General features: G+C 38.7%; 2 protein-coding genes across 5 annotated transcripts in view; one reads left to right on the top strand and one right to left on the bottom strand.

The window, feature by feature from the left end:
- LOC135110561 (mucin-2-like) overlaps nt 1-9,839 on the bottom strand; it is a 50,671-nt gene extending 40,832 nt beyond the window's left edge. For 2 of the 3 annotated variants that reach the window (XR_010273312.1, XM_064022997.1), the window contains exon 1: nt 9,561-9,838. Coding sequence is in view for 2 of the 3 variants with exons in the window: in XM_064022997.1 (XP_063879067.1) it covers nt 9,561-9,636 (76 nt within the window). In the remaining variant the exon portion in view is untranslated. Of the gene's footprint in view, nt 1-9,560 lie in introns of all 3 variants that reach the window. The other variant, XM_064023010.1, reaches the window with a different exon arrangement.
- A 3,596-nt stretch (nt 9,840-13,435) lies between these two features.
- LOC135110550 (protein pelota-like) lies at nt 13,436-23,346 on the top strand. Of its 2 annotated transcripts, none has more exons than XM_064022983.1 (10): nt 13,436-13,594; nt 14,925-15,128; nt 16,293-16,446; nt 16,825-16,965; nt 17,465-17,593; nt 19,906-19,999; nt 20,364-20,556; nt 21,497-21,603; nt 21,701-21,830; nt 22,514-23,346. In XM_064022983.1, exons 1-9 carry the CDS (start codon nt 13,554-13,556, stop codon nt 21,793-21,795), a joined length of 1,158 nt encoding a protein of 385 aa, XP_063879053.1. In that variant the 5' UTR covers nt 13,436-13,553; the 3' UTR covers nt 21,796-21,830; nt 22,514-23,346. The 2 variants fall into 2 exon arrangements, with proteins under 2 accessions (XP_063879053.1, XP_063879045.1); XM_064022975.1 differs by lacking the exon at nt 22,514-23,346 and adding an exon at nt 21,997-22,103.
- The last annotated feature ends 300 nt before the right edge of the window (nt 23,347-23,646 follow it).

Raw genomic sequence — 23,646 nt, 5'->3', positions numbered from 1 at the left:
GACGTTAACCTGGTGTATAAATAAACGAATAAAATTGCAGGTCTTGATGCTTTAATCCCAGAGAACCTCAGCTCTAAAAAAACAAAAGGCCTCGCTAGAGACTTGCTGTTGCTCCCTCCTTGCCCACGCACTACACAGGTCAGGGGAGCTGAAGACTCGTATCAAGGAAGCTACATGTTTAAGCTTCCTCGGCTGGTATTTCATAAACTCTTAGTTTTTCCACCAAGACTATTTCCAAAATCGAAACTCTTCATATTCTTTTGATGCTTCGAATAAGATGACGATTCGAACCAGCGGAGGACGTGGTACAGAATCAGCTGGCTTTTTTCATATGTACTGTTCATAGAAGTAGCTTAAAGATTAGTAAAAATGCAAAATAATGGGTGCTTGCAGTGGAAGAGAGGGTGAGAGGAGAAAACAAGAGCAATGGAAGATTTTATTCTTCCTTATTTTATGTAAGAGGAGATTCTGGCCAAGAGCAACAAAAGGGCTATGTAAAAAGAAAAAGGCTCACTGAAGACGCAAGTTCTCAAAGAGTGTAGGGTTATCAAAATTTGAAGATGAGTGTCTTGAAATGTCCCTCTTGAAACAGTTCCAAGTCAAAGGCAGGAAGAAACACAAAGGCAAGCAGGGAGTTCCAGAGTTTACCAGTAGAATGAATTAAGATATCTGACTAATGGCAGCATATTATAAAGCGATGCCCGAGCAACGGAACACCCGTCAGGCAGGTGAAAGAGGCCCAGGCTTGTGTGGTGGTGGTGGTAGTGGTGATGGTGGAGGTGATGATGTGGTGACTTGATAATGAAGACAGCCGTGTTAGTAGTTAAGAGGGAGGGGTGGTGGTGGTGGTGGAGGAGGGTGAAGGAGGAAATGGTGTTGGTGGTGGTGAAGGAGGAGGAGGAGGAGGAGGAGGAGGAGGAGGAGGAGGAGGAGGAGGAAGTGTTATTGTTGTTGTTGTTGTTGTTGGTGGTGGTGGTGGTGATGGTGGTAGTGGAGCAGGAGGAGGAGGAGGAGAAGGAGGAGGAGCAAATACAGACTTGCATCCTTTTGTATAAGTGACTGTCTTTTAAAATTTCTTCCAGTCCGTCGCATTGATGGTGCCTCTGTTGCAATCTTCTACCGCTATTCCCATGATTACTGCTCTTCCCCCCGCGTGGCATCGCTGCACAGGACTTCCTACTTACTCACGCCCTTTATTCTATTCACGGCACCTTTCTACATACGAGTTCTTTGAAGTGAGGTGTATTGCGACATCTCAGAGGCTAAATTGACAGCATCGAGAGGACTTAGCGTGATACTTGTACTGAGTTCTTACGGAAGCAATTATTCTATTTTATATATTTCGTTCCTTAGTACTTGGTCAATATCCGTAAGTAGTGATGGTGGTGGTGGTAGTGGATGTTGGCAATGATTGTGGTGGTAGTATTTAATGTGGTAAAAGTGTGATTGGAAATGTAGGGTATGGGAGCGATGTTAATGATAGTAACGATAGGGGCGGTAAGTCAGTGGATGGTGGTAGTGGTGGTGATGGTGGTGGTGGTGTGTGTGTGTGTGTGTGTGTGTGTGTGTGTGTGTGTGACGGAGAGGAAAGATACATCATTCTACTCTTAGTACGTGCGTATTATCTCTCCTTCCCTTTCCGCCCACCGGTAGCCGCTGTGAAGACCCGTATTTTAAAATGCTCTATTCTCTCATCAAGAATATTTCTAAATGTCACAAAGATGATAAGTCAGGTTCATTTTATTTTTCATTTATTTATTTTTTTCAGATTCTTGTTGAAATGGTCTAGTGCAAGTTTTGTGCAAAGCTTCGAAACGCTTATAAACATTCGAGTATTTTATATTTTGCAGTGCCTGTATATTTATTCCCGCTTAATAAATCATCTAGAGGTGTCAGATTTTTATTCCCACTCAGTAATGTCATCTAGAGCTATCCAAACAAAGTACAAAGCATCATATTGTTCCTAACTAGCAGTTAAAGGGTTAAACTATCACTAGAATCATAAAAACAGTCTTAAAAAAAAAACTAATTTCTGTAAAAGCTTATTAAAAGAAGTCGCGATAAGACAAGGAAGTGTGTAATAAAGACAAACCATAGTATATTATTACCAGAAAATCTTCCTCTTCTTCTCTCACCTGCTGCGCTGTACCACAAGCCATCCACACCTGGCCGCGTGACACATCAGACCTAAATACGTGCGAGCACATCGGACAAGACCACAAGAACCAACAGAGACGGTAACTTAAAGCGTTCCAGCGTCTTATCTCTACTATTTTTAATAGGATGTAGTGGAAGTTATTAGTGCCTTCAAGTGTTTTCAATGAGTATAGTAATAGTTTAATAAGGATCATGCATTATATAAGGGAAGAAACGCCTATGAGAACACAGCAAATCATTAGATTATGTAGCTTTTCAAAGTAGCTCTTATGAGAGCTCAAGGTGTTTCAAGGTACGGTCTCAGGGACTGGATTTATGACGGAGGTTAACGGGGACGAGGACTGTTTTGGCTGACCCTCTCTGCTTCCAACAGGAGAGAGAGAGAGAGAGAGAGAGAGAGAGAGAGAGAGAGAGAGAGAGAGAGAGAGAGAGAGAGAGAGAGAGAGAGAGAGAGAGCGTTATAAGTATACATTCCTCTACGTCCTCTCTCCATATACCTGGGTCTATAAACGACTTCCTTCCCAAACTCACTCATAATTCAACGTCACTCACCGGTTGAGAAAATAAATATAAACAGTAGCCTTATTTTTCTTATTATTTTACTTATTTATTTACTTATTAATTTACTTTATTTATTTTTTTTATCGGAGGAAGAGTAAATGAATCCAGTTACTAAGAATGCAATGCTTGCGTACTAAAGTCTGCACTAAAATAAGCATAACAAGGATTCTTTGACCTTGAATATTTTCCGTCTAATATCAGAAGAGTGTACTAACTTAGGAACTAAAGAACGTAATGTCTGAGTACTAAACTAAAATGTGCCAGAGAATCGAATCAAGTCTTCCCTTACACAGCTAAATACAACTTGGAGAATTCCCAACGCATCCCACCTTCCCTGCCCCACATCAAGTCCTTGTTGGGCTTGGGCACGTTTAGCAGGCTGGTGTCCTTCCTTACTGACCCAGAGTACTGCCTGACTGTTCACTCTGGGCCTGGGATGTTGCACTAAGAAGGAAGCAACGCGCGGAAGATTGCAACGCCGAACTACTAAACATTCTGAGACGCTGCGACGCAGAGTGGGACGCCTGCCTGACCTCTAGCTAGGTGGGACCGTTACTCCGCGCGCTGACCGCCTCTCCATATTTCCACCGTTTCTTCCTCTTTTCCCCTCTTTATTTCGTCATTCCTGCTTCCTCTGTTTGTTGCTGCACTCGTGCTACATATATTCAGCTATGATATACTTCATTTGCCTCAGCGGTTCTTTCTGTGTCTTCTGGTTTTACTGCTCATAGCAAACTTTGGAAGCGAAAAACTGGTAGGCTTTTGGGCGTGGGATTGCTACTGAGAAGAATTAAAAGTATCCTAATCTTACCAATCCTCAGTTATGAAGGTAGGTGCAAAATTGTTAGTGTTTAAGGTGAAATCGACAATAAATGGTGTTTGTATGGTGAAGAGGATAAACTGATTGATAGATAGAAATAAACAGAAAGATGAATGGGTGGATAGATAGACAGACAGATAGATAGATAGATGAGTAAATAAGTAAATAAACAAGCAAACAAAGTGACGCAAAGTATAAAAGACTCCAGCAGAACCTAAGTAAATAACATACGGCGGTGCAGTAATGAACAACGACAGCTGTGTCATGGCCCGGTGCTGCTGTGAGGCCACCACAGCACCATGCACAACTCTGCTGTTGCTCCACCTGCGCCCTAGATAACACCACGGCACTCCTGTATCTTAGCAATGAGCGTCACCCGTCACAGACAACAAGAGGAGAAAGAGGAGGTTATTATCGTGAATAGTGTCAACAGCGGGAGGGAGATACAGCGAGCGGGGCGTGGTAGTAGGGCACCGGGTCACTTCAACTTGTCTTGGCACGCTCCTCACTCTGCTGCTGCCGCCTCGCCTTTCCAGCGTCTATACTAAGGAAACAGAGAGTTTGCACCTTTTCTTAATGAATGGAGCATCGACAAACACTTTAGGGAGAATGATAAGGTAAATGATGGTTGGCCCAAATGTGTCAAAGAGGACGAGAGATGAAAGATTAACACAAAGTTTGCTCATTCTCTTTCCAGTGCCTTTACCTTCTCTAACTGAATGGAGCACCGATAAAGGCTTCACGGGGGATAATAGCTCCCTTGGTGTCATGTCAGAGAAGGTTAGAGGTGTAAAATAAACACCCAAATCTCCCCCCAACCTCTTTCCAGTGTCTTTATCTTCTCGTACGGAATGGAGCACAGACAAAACACTCCATAATATTTTCCTTAGCGTCATGTTAAAAAAGAGGAGTGAAATTCACAGTTCCAGATCTTGTTAGGACTATTTTTAAGGGCCATTAGGATAATTAACCGGGTTTTCAAGGATGCTTTTTTTTTCCGTTAACTATGCAAAATCTTTAGCCCAGTGCTGTGTCAAAGAAGAAAGCTGTTTAAGAATAAGACTTTAAATTCTCGTAAGGACTGTGTTCCTTATATATATATATATATATATATATATATATATATATATATATATATATATATATATATATATATATATATATATATATATATATATATATGTGTTAAATCATAACTAAAATCACAAAAATACTCTTGAAAATCCTGGTAATTTCCAGTGAGAGATTAGAGACTTACGGTACGCAGATTCAAATACGTGCTTAAGCTCACGTCTGGTTTGGTGAATTGTTTATTTCTCCTTAACCACCGTTAGGCAAAGATAGGAGGGAAAATTAGTTGAAAAGAAAGTCAATGTAGTGCGTATGGCGAGCAGTGGTAAAGTATGATATGTGTATGATGACAAATGGTAATGCTCGAGCGAGAAGTGTATGGTGGAAGAGGTGGTGAAGGGTAGTGTGAGAAGCGTATGGTGGAAGAGGCGAAGAATCGTGGTTTATAAGTGAACAGTGATGGAGAGTGCATAGTAGGAAGAAAGTGATAGAATAATGGTATGTATGGTGGGAGAAATGATACGTAGAGTGGAGTGTATGATGGGAGAAAGTGATATAACAAAGATATGTATGCATGACAAGAAAAGTGATACAAAGCATGATACGTATAGTAGAAAGTGATGGAATATGATATGTATGGTGGAAGTTATAGAGCGTGGGTTGTATGGTAGGAGAAAGTGATAGAATATGAAAATGACAGAGCATGGAATGTATTACAGGAGAAAATGATCGAATAATAATGAAATGTACGATGGGGAAAAAAAAAAATAAAAGTTATACGTAGTGTGACATGTATAGTAGCCAAAGTAATGACACAGAGAACAGGGACTATCACTTGTAGGCCTGACAACTTCGCGCAACTTCCCTTACTTTCTTACTTTTTTTTTTTTACATTTACGACAGGTGACGAGTAACTGACTGGTGTACAAAACATACTTGTCCATTCCACAGATTGTCTCAAAAGTAAAGTAAGAATATTTTTTTCCCCTTTTTTTCATTTCCCTGACTTCGGTTTAGATTATTGTAATAGATTTCCAGGTCTCGCCACTATAGCAGTGCATCTACGTGGCTTCCCGCTGCGCTGTTGTTTCGCGGCACGAAAGAAGCGGGAAGAGGTAGAAGGTAGAAAGGAGGAGGATGACAGGCGAAGGGGAGAGAAAGACTGCATCTGCATTACAGCTATTTTGTTTATTCATTTATTCTTTATTTGTTTATTTATTTATTTATCTATTCATTATTTTTATATATGGTATGTTCTGGATGAAAGAGATTATGGTATAACAGAAAAGTTAACCATAATACAATCCTAAGCAAATGACGTAACACACACACACACACACACACACACACACACACACACACACACACACACACACACACGAAAAAAAAAAAAAAATGGATTACTGCTTACTATTGCATTATTTATAAATATTCGTTAGAAATAAAAACATTAGAACAAAAGAGAACAAGAAAAGCTACAAGAAGACATCGGACATAGCACATACACGTACACCGTATAAAACATGCCACCTATTTTCACATGTCATCCCCATCCATATTCCCCATCTGTATTATTCCCACGGGTGTTAGTGACTGCAATGAAAGGCACTTAATGTATAGGTGTCACAGGTAAGATGACGCCGCTGGTTTCATCCATTAACACACTTTTACCATTGACTTATTAAAGTATTTCCGGCTTTCTCCCTTACAACAGTCTTCCTACACCGCGACCCCCACTCCCCCCCCTCTCTCTCTCTCTCTCTCTCTCTCTCTCCTTTCACTTAGAAAAGATCACAATCAGTTTATTATCTTTTTAATATAATTCTTGGGCCAAGAACTTGAGCACTTTTAGCTTTTTTCGTGTGTGTGTGTGTGTGTGTGTGTGTGTGTGTGTGTGTGTGTGTGTGTGTGTGTGTGTGTGTGTGTGTGTGTGTGTGTGTGTGTGTGTGTGTGTGTGTGTGTGTGTGTGTGTGTGTGTGTGTGTGTGTGTGTGTGTGTGTACTTTCCTATTTTCACTCAGATTACAATAACTACTACTTCTTACTATTATTTTTATGCTAAGAACTTTACAACTTTCTTTCTTTGCGTGCGTGTGTGTGTGTGTGTGTGTGTGTGTGTGTGTGTGTGTGAGTACGCTTCTTTTTCTGTAGCAGAGAAATTCTCATCTTTCAGAAGTTCTTACAAGAAAAGGATAAAGTTGATGCACAAAGCTTAAAATTTCCCACCTTTCTCCAGTCCGCCAGCCATCCCCGCACTCTGACAAATACACACACACACACACACACACACACACAGACACACACAAATAAACCGGAAACATGTCGCTCACAACATTTTGTTTCCTTCACGGTGCAAACACAGACACTCAGTGCTTCCCTGGACCAGTGCTTGAAGGGAAGCTGTACGTAGTTTATAGAAATTAAGAAGGGAATTTGTGTTCTGACTAGTTTTTCTCCTTCACCCACTCCGCTTGCTGGAACATGCCATACTCTCATCACTATCACCATTATCATCACAATTATCAAGCGCGTGAGGAAATGGTGGAAATAGACACTCAGATTGTTCCTAGACCGAAGTGCTGCGTGTACTGTCAAACTAGGCAAAGCTATGAATGGGAATGGTGGAGACACAAACACTCAGAGCGGCCCTAGAAAAACATTGCGTGTACTATAAAACTAGACAGAGGCGGCAAAGGAAATAGTGGAGTTGATACAAATAAACGTAGTATAATAAGTATAAAGCTTTCAGTTCCGTGCCCCATGGCTAGACGTGCAGAACTAAACGCCGCCCAACAAACAACGGGTGGGTTGGAAGGGACCTTTGAAGTAGAACACAGCGAAGCACGCCACACTCCACCACCCCGAAAGGCGGCACCCGTTAGCTATTTCTCCTCCTGACCTCTAAGATGTGGAGTGTTTTATTTACAGTGAAGTATTGCATTGTACTCTGTGTGTGTGTGTGTGTGTGTGTGTGTGTGTGTGTGTGTGTGTGTAATAATAATAATAATAATAATAATAATAATAATAATAATAATAATAATAATAATAATAATAATAATAATAATAATAATTGGTTTATTTGGTATAAATAACCCGAAAACTTAAAATATGCAAATAGGAATGACGTGTGTGTGTGTGTGTGTGTGTGTGTGTGTGTGTGTGTGTGTGTGTGTGTGTGTGTGTGTGTGCCAGAAGCAATGTTCATGACCAAAACACACATTAATGAAACCACTAATCTTGCATACGCCGTGAACAAAAAATCTAGACTACTATCACTACTACTACTAGTACTACTGCTACTACTACTACTACTGCCGTACTACTAATAGTAATGACATCTCACACTGACTAAATATAGACTACAAACGTTATATTTCCATCAGTTCCCTATGAACAAGAAAGGGAAAGCAGGCAGACTCGCGGAGTAACTGAACTCAACTGGTGAGACACAAGGCAGCAGCAGCAGCAGCAGCAGCATTACCCCGAAGTTACACCCTGACAAAAGAGCGTGAGTGAGCCGCCCTGAGGACAATGCTCCCTCCTTCCAGCGCTGCCTTCCGCACCCCACAGCCACCACCGCCACCACCACTACCGCCTCTGACAGCTCCCTGACCTCTTCCCTGTTTTATTATTATTATTATTATTATTATTATTATTATTATTATTATTATTATTGTTGTTGTTGTTGCTGTTGTTGTTTTACAATTACACACGGAGGGGATAAAATAACATGAAATAAAAAAAAGAAAGGAGTTATGTTCTTAAGTTAGTAGAAATAATGAATGCCTTGTGTCATTTATTTTATTTTGTCAGTCTTTTTCTGTGTTTGTTCTTGTAGTTTGTGAATTGGACGCTATATAGTGTGCTTTAAGACAGAAAAAAAAATTAACATTGTAGCCAAATTTCATAATATCATGAACGCTATTGTTTTATTTTTTTATCGTTATATATTAACAATTTTTTCATGTTTGATTTTATAGTATGTGAATCGGACGTGTGTGTTTCAAGCCAATATCCAATAAGAAATGTAGAAAAATAAGCATCGTATCCAAATTGGTGTCATTAGCGCAATTTTCTTTTATTTATTTCTTTTATTTTATTATTTATTTATATTTTCGTTAAGTATCCATTGAAAATATAGCTGGTCAGACAGTTCGTGTCGTTTTAGGAGTCCCAAGTTACGCGTTTTGTTGTAATTTCAACGCTGTGAGTGAGAAAGTAGCGTGAGGAGGAAGTGTGCAGTGGTGACTGGTCCCTCTCCGTCCCGTGCTCCCTTCCCTCTCCCTCCTGTCCTTCCCACCACCACCACAACCACTACCTCCTCGACAGGCTTCCCGCTCATCACCCCTACAGCTCCCTCACGCTTGTCACTCCTGTCTCACACGCTGCAGCCTCGCCCTGGATTCTCATGACACATTTAATCTGTCTTTCTCACACCCATGAAAAACTATCTCACGGTAAACTAACTCCATTTCCACAGTGGCAATAATACATAACGATCGTTTAGTTCCGTCACACACACACACACACACACACACACACTAGGTATCACTACCTAGTCGCCTAGTCAAGATCAGTGTGTTACTACAGGAATATTCGACATAGTCTTTATCTGGGCAGAAGGAAAATCCACTATGGGATTCATGCAGAATGGCTTGGAAGTATTTGTAAAGAGTGTAGAAATGTGTGTGTGTGTGTGTGTGTGTGTGTGTGTGTGTTTGGATTTCATTACGAAGAGCATTGCAAACATTAACACCAAAAAATACCAAACAATAATACCAATGCATGTGAAAAGTAAACGATAATAAAGATAAATAAACAGATCAGGTAAAAAAAAAATAACGTGACTGTCTTACATTAACAGCACAAAAGTAAGTTATAGGTACAAATGTATAACTTCTCTACGGGAAAGTTTTCAGTCCACACCAAACATCACACAATAACAGTCTTACCTGCCAGAACTTGAGTTTTGAAGATCACCACCACCACCACACACATCACCCATAGTAATTTAGCTATAGCACTCATGGTCACCACACGCTCAGTCCTGGTGTATGCCCTGCACTCGCTCTCACTCCGGGTCTTGAGCACATTGTACACTTCGCATACAAAGTGACACGGTTTCAAGTCACGAGGCGCGCATTTCGTCCATCCTCACCTGGCCGACTCTCATAGGTAACTGATCACAGAGCGAGCGAGCAAACTTTCTCCTCCAAGACCCGTCACCTGGGCCACTCACTCCGCCACTCCACACTCGAGCATCAGTGTTGCCAGATTCACAGGAGAGATTGAGACGAATTACGTATTCCTTTGTAGTTATACCAATTGTTTATATTATGTAAGTATACAGAAAGTAATTTAATATTTAAGTTTTCAAGATACAAGTCAAGCTTCGAAGATATCTGTGTATATATATATATATATATATATATATATATATATATATATATATATATATATATATATATATATATATATATATATATATATATATATATATATATATATATATATATTGAGAGAGAGAGAGAGAGAGAGAGAGAGAGAGAGAGAGAGAGAGAGAGAGAGAGAGAGAGAGAGAGAGAGAGAGAGAGAGAGTGGGGGGGGTAAGCGATAGTATACCAGGAAAAATCAATCTTCAGGCCATCTTCCACCTGATACACAGTTTTATTTCTCCTTCATCTATATGCACATATATATATATATATATATATATATATATATATATATATATATATATATATATATATATATATATATATATATATATATATATATATATATATATATATATATATATATATATATATATATATATATATATATATATATATATATATATATATATATATATATATATATATATATATATATATATATATATACACAGTGCATACACTAATCTAAGTGCACATACATACATACATACATACATTCTCATATTCATATACAGAACAACTGAAGTAACACACACACACACAGGATCACAAGCAAACAGACAAACGAACAAACACGTTGATGAGGTTCTAATCTGTACACGCAAATTGGCTTGCAAACACACACACACACACACACACACACATGTGTAAAAAAAAAAATTACATACAAGGTATATTAAACAATAAAGTAAACACACACACACACACACACACACACACACACACACACACACACACACACACACACATATCAAGTGGCAGTTTTAGGGTTAAACATCAATTATACAGCTTTGTGATTCGTCTCTGATCGGCGCCACACACACACACACACGCACACACACAGAGCAGTTAAGCTTGTGAGAGAGTAGTGTTAACACCACACCACCACACCATACCATACCACACCACACCACCATACACCATACCACACCAAACAATACCACTCCACACCACACCACCATGCCACGATATCCTTGGTGCCCCGTCCTGCCCAACCCCGCCGAGCCCCACCAAATTCCTCCGACCTCCGCCCTGTCCCGGCGAGGCTAAGGTAGAAATTTCTCATAACATTTAGCGTAATTTTGAGGGTTTCGCAGGTGTTTCCAGGTAATTTAAAGGCTCACTGTGTAGGAGTAGGTGGAGGTGGAGGGTAGAGGAGGGGGAGGGGAGAGGAGGAGGAAGTATTGAGAAGTGAAAAAAAAAAAATACTTCGGCTCTATATCATTTTATTTTTTTTATTTTTCTATTATTAAGTTTGGAATGTTTTAATATTTAATTTATTGATATAAAATATTAATATAAAAACAAGTTATAGTATATAATGAAATCTTGTCTAGCCTTTTTTTTTTTCGGGGGGCGTTTCCGGTTAAAATAATACGATCATTTTATAAGTTTTATTCAATTTTTTTTTTTTTTTTATTAGTACGCTTAGAATTGTTTTGGTGTTTCATTTAAATCTTAAAAAAAAACATAATAAATATATCCCAATTAATAATATTCAATAAAATCTAGTGTAACAATTCATATATTCAAATTTACAGTAGGTTCGCTGCTAGATTTGAAAAAAAAAAAAATGTACACGATGAGAAATTTGTGTTTTCTTTATTTATCTGAGAAGTAAAAAAAATTTTTGTACTCATAATATGTAATATAATCTAGACTGGCTTTGTTTTCCTTCTCTATATTATAAGTGTTTTGTGGCCCCGTTATTAAAAATTACAAATTGTGTTTTAGATTTTTCTTTATTATTAGTCAAACTGGAAATATGTTTATATTCCAGATATTTATTAAAATATATGGCAAGTCAGAAAATATAAAGCATTCCAGTCTAGTTCCGTTTTTTCGAGGGATCAATTTCAAAATGGATTAACGTACGTATATAAAAGCGTGACGTCATCAGTGACGTCATAAGGGTACCGAGACCTGGGACATCCCTCCATTAGTCTCTCTCCATCAATGTTCAGTGTGTTAGTGGAAGTATATGACAGGTCAGAATAAACAGTGTAGTCTAGTCTGGGCGTCTTTCTTCTCGCAAGTTTCAAAATTAATTGCTGTACGTAAAAATAAAGGGCCAAGACGAACATTTTTTTTTTTTCTCCCTCCCTGGTTGTACATTAATATTTAGTTAAACCTCCGTGTGTTTATGTACCAGAATCAGACGTGAAGGAAAGCCAGAATCAACCACGAAAATAGACAAATAAACGCCAAAGTGCCCCAAATATGGCTTAAATAAAGTGCTTGTTGTAGCCCCATTCAGAGCGCCCACTCTGAAAACACAAGGACCCAGACCGAGACCTTCTCTCTTCCCTGTCCGCGTCTGTTCGACAATATTTCCCTCAATTTCCAGCGTTTTTTTCAGGTATTTCCAGGTGTTTTCAGGAATAAGATGTGGACTGTTGTTGTAGTAGTAGTAGGAGGAGGAGGAAGAAATGAGAAATGGAGGGAGAGGGGGAGGAGGAGGAGGAGGAGGAATGGAGGTGGAGGATGGGTGGAGGGTGGTGGTAATAGCAGTAGGAGGAGGGAGAGGAGAAGGACAAAATGAGGAATGGAGGAGGAGGAAGGACAAAGTAATGGATAAACAGGGCTCTCTCTCTCTCTCTCTCTCTCTCTCTCTCTCTCTCTCTCTCTCTCTCTCTCTCTCTCTCTCTCTCTGGATGATTTAAGTGTGGGCGTGTGTGCAGTGCGTACATGTATGTGTATATGTGGACATGATCTCGTTTAATCCATATGTTCACCCCAAAGACAACTTCCCACCTCTCACCAAAGCCCTCCCCCATGTTGAAAAACACTATGATCTGATTTGCCGTTTAAATCCTGGTGGCATGGTACAACACCACTATTGCAGTTTTTTAAATTTTTTTTATGGTCATAGATATGATGGTCATAGATACAAAACAGAGAACAGGAAATGAGGAGCGGTACACCGGCGTTTCTCTATAATTTAATTGATCAGGTGGTAATGTTTTTGAATCCAAGGGGGTAGGGGCGACAGCGTTGGCTTCGCATTTGTGACGTCAAGCCGACTCCTCCCATTATAACTACATGGTGAGAATCGTTCTACGTAGTTGATCACCTTCCTTCCGTCAACTGCCGCCCTTCATCATGGAAGCTTTTATAATCCGATAAGTTAATCCGCCAAGGATCAGAAGAGGTGAAAGGCTGAATGGAAAAAAAAAAAAGCACGCACTGGGTCCATGAGTTTGTAGCTCGAGTTTACTGTAAAATGTCAAAAAAGAAAATACGTTATTTATATTAACTCTCCTTAAGGTCAAAGTCAATCAGCTGATAAATAAAACACGCAATAAAATCCTTGTGAAGTTCAGTTTACCAAAGAAAATAATCTACGACTTTATATTGCATGAATTACTAGAAACAACAGATAAATGTTTGTTCTACGTGCCAGGGGCGAGGAACCGTTCCCGGGAGGAGACGGGTCTTGTCAGTCACCCGAAGTCAGCCAGATGTGTCTCCACGCTACTTGTTCTTTATCAACCCATTATATTAAAAATGAAGCTGATACATAAAGAAATTGATAAAGATGGACGCGGGTAAGTACATTACCCAACAGGTGAATGAGAAGGTGAAGGGTGGAGTCTGAGAGGCGAGGGCGTGGTAAGGAGAGAGTGGCAAGCTGGTGGGGTGCTGTTGCTGCTGCACGTATTGCACCAGGGCATGCCAGGCCCTGCTGCCCCTGCCGTTGCTGCCTCACACAGGGGGCTCTCGGGTTGTCCTTGGCCCGCCATGTCATCATAGTGTGTGGTGGACATGGTGGTGATATGTGCATGGCGATATGAGGAACATTTGTCAAGCTCAGGTCAAGGTATTATTTTAGTAAAGGTCACTCAGGCTTATGGCACCTCACTCTCCTCTAGGTGTCCATCTCTATCCTGGATGTTTTGAACGCCAGTTACATCCACAGCAAATCAATAATAGCGATTTTTTTTATGTTATATAGGATTAGGTTAGGGGTCCATTCAATAGTGCACTGCTGGACAGCTCTTCAGCGTGTGCCTGATGTGGCAATATGTAGCACTGCAACAATCATTGTTTAAGCTTAGGGCATTCACTGTACCTGTGTGAGGCCTCAGCGCACATCATCCTACTGACTGTCGTGCTGGTGGTGGGTGATATCCTCTAGGACACATAGCTGCTGACATTCAGGTTCACTTGGTTTACATTTCTCAGGATTCCCCAGTTTACCTTCCTCAGATTTTCCTAAGAAGCTGTCTATTGACCAATCTGAAAGAACGACAGATAGCTGGGTGTGCTCTGTGCTAATGTCCTGGCCTGGGTTCAAACTGGGGCCCACTGATTTGAAGCCAGACATGTTAGTCACTGCACCATGAAGGCATACTCCTACACTGGCCACTGTAAATCATTTCACAGCTGCTGGCCCCTTCCTTACAGTAAAATATATTGATTATACTGTACTGGATGCAACTCTACTTACATCAGCACAATATTATGAAACGAAATGCCAATGAAACTTGAAAAGATGAGAGAAGAGAGATGTGCTTATGATGAGTAATCCACCTTCTTAGGCTGTTTTTCCCTCACTACAGTATGTTTGCTGCATCACTTGTAATGCAAAAGGACAATGCTTATCTCCACTTATTTTCAAAAATGGATAGTTTAAAAACAGTTATATAAAGGCTTCTCACCATCTTTCTAGGTTTGAGGGAATGTGAGAGTTATTTGTAAGAAAGTTTCCTTTTCCTGTACACTTCTCCATTTTAAGGAAATTATTATTATTGAGATGCGGTGCAAGTCTTGCTTTTAGGGACAAATATTAACATATTGTACAGAATAATACCAATCAGTAGTAGCAGCAGTGGCAAGTATCTTGCACATTCCTGTAAAGTATTGTGGTTGTTGCAGGAAGATGGTGTTGCTGCCAGATGAGGGAGAGGACATGTGGCACACTTATAACATCGTTATGGAGGGAGACCGACTGCGTGCATCCACCATCCGTAAGGTGCAGCAGGCTTCTGTCACAGGCTCCTCCACCTCTTCCCGCGTCCGCACCACCATCACCATCCAGGTGGAAGCCATCACCTTTGATACCGGTGCTTGCATGCTCAGGTGGGTTCCTCCCACCTCTCTAATATGTCCTGCAGTACATTTTACATTTAAGGAATCATTTGGATTATTTTATACTGGTTATTAGCTACCTGTAAATAAGAAATAGAAAAGGGTGTTACTGTGTCCTGTTGCATTTTTTGCTGTCATTTTTGGATGTGGGCTATTTTTTTCCTACTGGCTTGCAGGCTTTAGTATTGAGAAAAAGGAGGAGAGAAAGTTGATTATGGCATAAAAGATTAACTTAGAATGTATATATGAAAATGATGAGACTAAATGGCCTACACAATATCAGGATGTACAAAAAAGTAGCTTCTGCAGATTCACATGTATGATAGAAAAGAGTATAAAATCATTCAGTGACAAAATAAAATAATCGGTGTCCTGTTGATGAGGAAAAAGGTTAGTAACCAGAGTGAAAGCATTACATTTTACAAACTTGCAAAGGCATGTGTTAAAGTAAATAGGGGCAGTAAGTGAAAGCTTTGAGGAGAGTATGAAATCACCGTGGTTGTTCACTGTTTAGGGATACAGTAGTGAGGGAAGTGAAAGTAAAGCCTTTCAATGTTGAAGTAGAACTGTGGAAGCTGAATGGAATGTTGTTTGCAGATGACCTGTGGTATTTACATAATGTGTGTGAATGTGTGCATGTTGGAAAAAAATATCTCCAACAAATGAGTGTCTTCAGTGTATTGTATGCCACTAGTACTTTTGGTGTTGTGGTTGTGTGTTTTTGGTAGCTATGAGAATATAGATGAGTGACAGTAAATAGTTCAACACCCACAAGTTGTCATGCTGCAGCCTGTCAGGAAAAGCAAGATGTCTCATTGTAGTGTGTGGTTGTCAATGTCATATCCTACAAAGTCTGTTAGATATAATCCGTATGGTGCCATTTCCTTAATTTAATAAAAGATCTGTATTGTTGGCTGCTGCAACCTTTTTATTTATTTATTCTTTTTTATCTATTTATTTATTTATTTATTTTATTATTATTATTATTATTATTATTATTATTTATTTATTTATTTATTTTATTTATTTATTTTTTTTTTACATATCATAAGATCCAGAGGCCTCTGAGTATTAGCTTCATTAAGGATAAAAATTCTGGTGCATATTCATATCATTGGTAGATTGTGAGTTTTGCTGATGTGAAAAGTATTCCAGGGTGAAAGGCAGGAATGTGGAGGAGAACCAGTACATCAAGATGGGTGCATACCACACCGTTGACCTGGAACTCAACCGCAAGTTTACCATCTTTAAGGAGCAGTGGGACTCTGTTACCATTGAGCGTGTGGAGACTGCTTGTGACCCAGCTGCTGTAAGTAGTCTTGTGCACATGGCCTGTCCATTAACTGCACCACCTCCTCTCACCCTGAATCTGTAATAAAAGACAACTGTTTTTTTTAAGAAAGAGTTTAGTCTTGAGGTGTGTTTAGTGACTAGAATTAAATGGCAAACCAGTATCTCTGTAGCACCACAACAAAAATGTGGTGATGGGTGCAAACAGTGGCAGGAAATTCAGATTAATTTCTTCATATTTCTGCTTGTTGGAATTTATTAAACTAATTTTATTTATATTAGAACTAAATTTTGTATTTTGTATTTTGTTCACTGATGAACCTCTCTTTGAATAATGAAGTGATATAAGTATGTTATCTGTTAAGGGAAACGTTTAACAACCAGAACATATTCACAGCATGCAGACTTGGCAGCAGTGGTGATGCAGGAAGGACTTGCCTTTGTATGCCTCATCACCTCTGCCATGACTGTGGACCGAGCCAAGATTGTCTACAACATACCCAAGAAAGGAAAGGCTGATGATACTCAGAGGAAAAAGGTCAGTCTCATAAATAGTGCATAAATGTTGACTGTATTATGGGTCTTCATAGTGTTCTTGCCACCCACTGAATATAGAGAGATTCATTAATGAAACTGCTGTATTAGATAGAACACTTCAAGCACTTCAGGATTATGAACATAAATGCTCTATGATTTCAAATGTGATGTATTGATAGTTGATGACTTTGCATTTTATTAATATATTGTTAGCAAAGTTATTTCACCAAAGGACTCTTGGTGGCCTTGTATGGTGAAAATTAATTTTGATGATCAGCCTTTTTGTATCCAGTTTAGACAATTTGGTGTATATGATTCTCATCTTAGGTTGGCCATTTTTACTTTTTCAACTAATCCTCAGCCTGCAACATGTCCATTGTTGTTGGCATTGGCAAATGTTAATTTTCACTTAGTCATTATTAGCTGCTGCCAGTAGATACCAATCATCTGCTCAGACATTCTTGGACATGTTTTAGACACTGACTAGCCTGTTGTTTCAGGCAATCACCAAGTACTATGACCAAGTAATGACAGCCATCTTGCGACACCTTAACTTTGATGTGGTGAAGGCAGTGGTCATTGCCTCTCCTGGGTTTGTGAAGGACCAGTTCTTTGACCACATGATGAAGGTGAGGTTTTGTGACAATGTGTGTGTGTGTGTGTGTGTGTGTGTGTGCGCGCGCGCACACGCAAGTGCACGTGTGTGCGTGTGTTTGTGTTTCTCTCTCTCTCTCTCTCTCTCTCTCTCTCTCTCTCTCTCTCTCTCTCTCTCTCTCTCTCTCTCTCTCTCTCTCTCTCTCTCTCTCTCTCTCTCTCTCTCTCTCTCTCTCTCTCTCTCAGGGAAAAGTTTATTACAAGTTGATGTTTTGTATGATGGTTGTATATTTTTAAAAATAATGATATTTGCATAACTAAAAAGCCCATAGCCAGTTATAGAGAATGAAGTTGTCTTCCTTAATACTGTAGTCTTTACTTTTCTAGTAGATAATAAGTATGGATGTAAAGAAAGGTATGACCTCACTGTCCAGTGTAGCAGTTTAAAACTGAAGTTCTAGTGATCAAGTGGAAGTGTTTGCCCAACATATCATACTGTATCATTCAGTCATCTTTGAAAGCCTGTAATGGGGAGGATGATGACCCTAACCTTCTTGTATTTTTTACCTAGTCTTTCCCTTGACATACATTTGGCAAGGCTGCATTAGATGAAAATATAGGTAAATAAAATAATTAAATAGCGTTATGAAAATTAAGATGAATGCATATGAGGTGTCCTGTGCCAAAAGGGCATAACCCAGAAATACAAATTTTGAGTAAATGCAGTTTAAAGTTATGTAATGATATCTTGCATGTACAAAATTGTACAAAATGCATTATTATTAAAAATCAAAGTAATCAGCCAGTCTAGGTCTACCATTTTATTTGAGTACATTATTTTTTTTACCCTATTCTGTAGCCAAACCTAAAATATTGCAATATTTTACAATTTGAATATGCAAACTAAAAATATACAATAATAATATAAGACTATGTGTAAATATCAGCCTGTTTGGTAGATATTTTGATTTTTTCAAAATTTATGAAATTGGAAAATATATATTTTATGTTTGAAGACCTGAAAATACCTATAGACACACATATTTTAGGTTAGTTAATTATCATAGCATGAGTATTCTTACCAATCAGTTGATAGCACTGTTTTTTACATGAACAAGGTTGACCACCAGTGCGAGCTGCAACTTCCAACTTATGCGACTTGCATACTTCTCCCCTCTTTGTCTTTTCTTCTTCTCTACAGACTTTTTCCACTGTTCAGGCTTCCTTGTTTGAGCCTCACACTCCACACTAGTGTTACAAGAAGTCATGATTGTCTATTTAATCCTCACATATTGGTTGAAAAAGAGGAAAACACTTGGTGTACCATCTTACATGAGTTAGAGACAACTATGTGGCACCCATATGCTGCCAAGTGTACAGGTTGGCTGCCATGTGGCTGTGTACCAAGCCAGCTCTCCCATTGGCTCAATCATATGCCCTTCTGGGTCCCCACACAATATCTAACCCTATAGCTTGAAACAGGAGAGAACACGTGATTTTGAGCCTTTATACCACTGACGCAGAGCCAGTTTCTGCCTGAAAACCTCCACCACATGGATGATAGTGGCCTCTGGTGCCTAACTAACTAAAAAAGCACTAACTAAAAACCGCTAAATTTTGGGTTACGCCCTTCTGGCATGGGACGCATCATATAAGCAGTGAGTCTTTTCTTTCAACTACTTGCCAATGAAAAGGTTATTAATCTTTTTTTTATACAAATATACTAAAAGAAGCAAAATCCTTGTAGTTTTCCACAGAAAGAGTTAATTTTCTGATACATAAATATCTTCCCTCAAAATAAAATTTGTGTAACACAAATGTACTGCAAAAAATAATGTTTTTGAATAATTTTATTTTCTTCAAAAATTTCAGCTAGTTCTTATGATACAGCTGCAAATTTAATTTCACTGCAGAACTTTTGAATTAGGGACAATGTATATTTTGTACAGTTTACCTATTTGCAAGGATGATTGGTCTTATAAGATGTATTCTGATTTTCAGTGACATTTTTGGGGAGGAAAAGTGCATCTTATAAGCTATGAAATACTCTACCATTTTGAAGGACTCATAATGCATCTTATAATGTGAGTGGGCAAACACTCATCTTGTAATTGGAACTTCAGTTTAAAGTCCCACATTGGCAGAAACAAGGCTAGAGAACCTGTCTTACTGTAAGTGTGAAATTATTACTGGATGTGCCAGGGTATGCTTTGTATACTGATATGCTTTACACCTCTTCACTGTTTCGTACAGAAAATGGGTGATTGTGATGAGATGTAATTCAATGCGTTTGGATGTGATACGTGTAGTTGCAATGCATTAAGCAGCAGTAATTCATCTTTTGCAGAATGCTGTTCAGACTGACAACAAACTACTGCTGGAAAACAAAAGTAAATTTGTCCTTGTGCATTCCTCCAGTGGCTTCAAACATTCCCTTAGAGGTAACTGGCTATATTTTTCTAATCACTGCTATGTTTTATCATGATATTAGGTTGTATCAGTTAAAATAATAGCATGGTAGTATGTGTTTCATAACTCTGATTACTCTTTAAAAAAAATTTTGAGTAGTATGCTGGATTATTTCAGTGATGCATCCAGAATCTTAGACTGCTTTTTCTGAGATGCAGCCCTCTTAATGGGATATGGCCAGTTGCATAACAAGACTACATTCAGTATGGAAAACAGGGTTAAGTTGAGGATCATGTGTCATTTACTAGATTATACGTGAATATCAGATCTCATCAGACGACCTAATTCTTGAATATTTAGGCTCAAATAATTGTGCATGACTGAAATCTTCCTCAGAGGTGCTGGAGGACCCTGCTGTAGCAATGAGGCTGTCAGACACCAAGGCTGCTGGTGAAACCAAGGCACTACAACAGTTTATGTCATTACTGGCTTCTGATCCTGACCGAGCTTACTATGGCATCAAACACGTTGAGCGTGCTAATGACAGCCAAGCCATAGAGACCTTATTAGTTTCAGATACTCTATTCAGGTAAGGCTTTACATCTTTCCCTTCACAGTAGCTTCCAGATGTTGAATTGTCATTCAATCTTCCCTTCACACACTATCTCCTCTTTTCTGCTCCTATATTCCATGCTTCAGCTGAATACAGTACATTCAGCATGACAACCCCATCATGCTACCTTCTTTTTGGATTAATTTCAAGTTGACCAAATTGTTTCCTTGAAGTTCTCTATTACATTCTCTCCTATTTCCAAAAGGTGCAAGTAGGATGTTGGACTTGAACCTGAAAGGTTGTTACTTCAACTCCCACATACAATATTGCTTTGATCCGAGTGGTATCCTCATCAGCATTACTATGCAACATAACACTATATGACCTCTGACCTATGCTGTGTGGCACTTAATATATTTGGATTTCATCACCAATTATTTTCTCACTTATTATACAAAATTCCCTTTGATTGATCTCTTCTCTTTTTTATCATTCATGCAACACCTTATTCTTCCTTATCATTCATTTTATCCAGATGGTACAGATGAAAAATAATAAGGCAATGGTTTTTTGCATTTGAAAACCCCTCATTTTTGTTATCTTAGTGCTTTCATCAGTGTTTTCCTTCTTATGCTCTATATTTATGTTGTGTTGTGTTCATCTGAATTGCCTCAGGAGGGTGACAGTATTAAATCTCACATGTTCCTGTCCCTATACATAACCTTGCACATTTCATTCCTTTCAAATGTGCATGTACGTAGGCACATCTGTGGCATAGAGCCTCAAATAGTTTAGGTGTCAGGGTAGGAGTTTTGACTGAACTGTACTTGAAAGAAATGGCAGATTAGCTTAGTGATATTGTAAGGGATGATTGTATCTGTGTCGAGATTAATTTTTCATGTAACCTCATACTGTTTGCAGTAAAAAAAATTACTTGGCTTTTTGTTTTGAAATGGCATTGTCAATTTTTTTCCAGGTCCAAAGATTTAGCTGAGAGGCAACGTTATGTACGGCTTGTGGATAGTGTGAAGGAAAATGGAGGTGAAGTCAGGATATTCTCCAGCTTACATGTGTCTGGAGAACGTAAGTGTTACCAGTAATTGTTGGCTAAATGTTAATATCAGAATTTTGTCAAACAATTCCAGTGCTTATGCATGATCAACTTTGGATATTTCCTCAGAGTTGGACCAGATGACTGGGGTGGCTGCTCTCTTGCGTTTCCCTATGCCAGAGATTGAAGAAGAGGACCATTCCCTTGATTCTGACTCTGAATAAAAATGGCATGAAGTAAAATGAACTATAGCTGACAGGTGAGTGTCAGTATCACAACAGCTATGCTCTCTATATCTTTCTCTCCCTTCCAACAGCCCACAGACCTCCATTATGTTTATAAACCGTAGTCATTCACCACAGCCTCTCACATAGAACAAAAAATTAGGAAATTTTTATTTTTTTTTTATTTTTTATTTTTTTCAGATGGATTCTGCCTAAAGAAGTGAGAAGTGACTTTGGAGTTGGCAGAATGTGATAATGGCTTTAACATTGGAAAATGAAATAGAAGCTTGTAATAAAATTGTAATGCATTTACATCTTTGCTTTTCCAACTATACTTTTGTCAGTACACCTACTGATGATTTCCATGTGCTTAGGAAAAATGGCAAATTTTGGCTGTACTTATAAACTGAAAGTTAATAGGTTGATGCCATCAAGCATATAAGAATTATAATCTTTCATCATTTTCACTTTGACAATGACTCGGTTACTTCATGAAAATTAACCATGAAGTAATAACCTGTATGCTATTTCTTAAAAGTTAACTGAAGAGATATCTTCCAAAACTAATCTTTACCTTGTTCTTTTACTTCATTTAACATAATTTCATCTGATGCATGTGGTTTTCAATTTGCTTTGAATAATTTTCTAAACTACAATCCTCCACATGCTGGAATTACCATCCATCTTTATACCAGACCTTGCTGTATCTCTTTTATAGGTGAACTACCTTTTTACTAGATCCCAGCCATTGCAGAGAGAGATCAAATTGGCCAAGAATGTATGTATTATTGTAACTACTGGTGCATGAAACTTAATGTTCAAACTTTATAACTCCTACTGTAGATCATGAACAAAGGAGCATAGGTGATCATATAAATCAAACAAAATGCTCATGATACATTATGAAAAATATTGCATATAAAAGAATATGATCAAACAATAGGAAATGTCATTGAAAAAGCAAGACTCCCAATCATCTGAACCTGAAAAATGTGGCTTTAGTTTATTGGCATAGGATAGAGATCAATAAGATGCAAAAGAACTAGACATCAAAGGTCACATAGAGGTATGACAATGGAATAAAGGGATGGTTATGTGTGTGAAAAAATACATAAGGTAAGGATCCATAAATCACTAAAATATCAACATCACTAGAATCATCACAACTACTAACCTGACAGATGCAGCCCATGAGTAGGGATGGAGGAATGGATAATACAAGGTGAGATGTCAATGATATATCTTTTTAACATTATATGTTTATGCATCTGATGATGGTTGTTCAGCAAGGGTCTGTCCTCCCTAATTACACAGGCTCAAAGGCTACAGATGCTTTTCAATTTTGTATTAGGGAATTTGTGCTCATGTATAAGGGTGTGTGGCTTTGGTTACCTGCTTTGTGATAATGTCAACCTGATATACAGATATTGTTTCAATTGTACAATGTATAAAGTAACAAGTACAACAATTAGAACTTACAAAAGAATGTCTCAATGATCTGGACTGTAAAAAAAAAAAAAAAGATAAAGAATAAAGGATAAGGAATGAGAATCTATTATTCTGTTCCCTTGCCTCCCCCAGGAGGGCCTCCTAAGGAGATGGCCACAGCTGAAGACCTTTCACCTCTCACTCTCCAAACATTCCTTCTTGCTTGTATAAGCACTGTGCATCTACTACCATCCTCTTTTACACATGTACTCCTTATGGTCCAGCAAATCTAAACTGGCACATGTGAAATCTAATCTTCCAGGTGTCTGTAGCCACCTCTGCCGAACCATCTCCTCTCTCTCAGCAGGTTGTTGTTTTTTTCCATCTGTAAATCATGTCAAAATAATCTGTATCCTTATATTT

The sequence above is a fragment of the Scylla paramamosain genome, chromosome 2, assembly GCF_035594125.1.
Source record: "Scylla paramamosain isolate STU-SP2022 chromosome 2, ASM3559412v1, whole genome shotgun sequence".
NCBI classification, from domain to species: Eukaryota; Metazoa; Arthropoda; class Malacostraca; order Decapoda; family Portunidae; genus Scylla; species Scylla paramamosain.
Note: the sequence above shows the minus strand (reverse complement) of the source record. Positions and strands in the feature narration are given on the sequence as shown.

Excerpts from the sequence above, each read along its gene's own strand:
- LOC135110550 (XM_064022983.1), top strand. The coding sequence starts at position 13,554 with ATGAAGCTGATACATAAAGAAATTGATAAAGATGGACGCGG. Across the intron at positions 15,129-16,292 it reads ACCGGTGCTTGCATGCTCAG|GGTGAAAGGCAGGAATGTGG; the intron begins GTGGGTTCCTCC and ends AAAGTATTCCAG. Across the intron at positions 16,966-17,464 it reads ATGATACTCAGAGGAAAAAG|GCAATCACCAAGTACTATGA; the intron begins GTCAGTCTCATA and ends CTGTTGTTTCAG.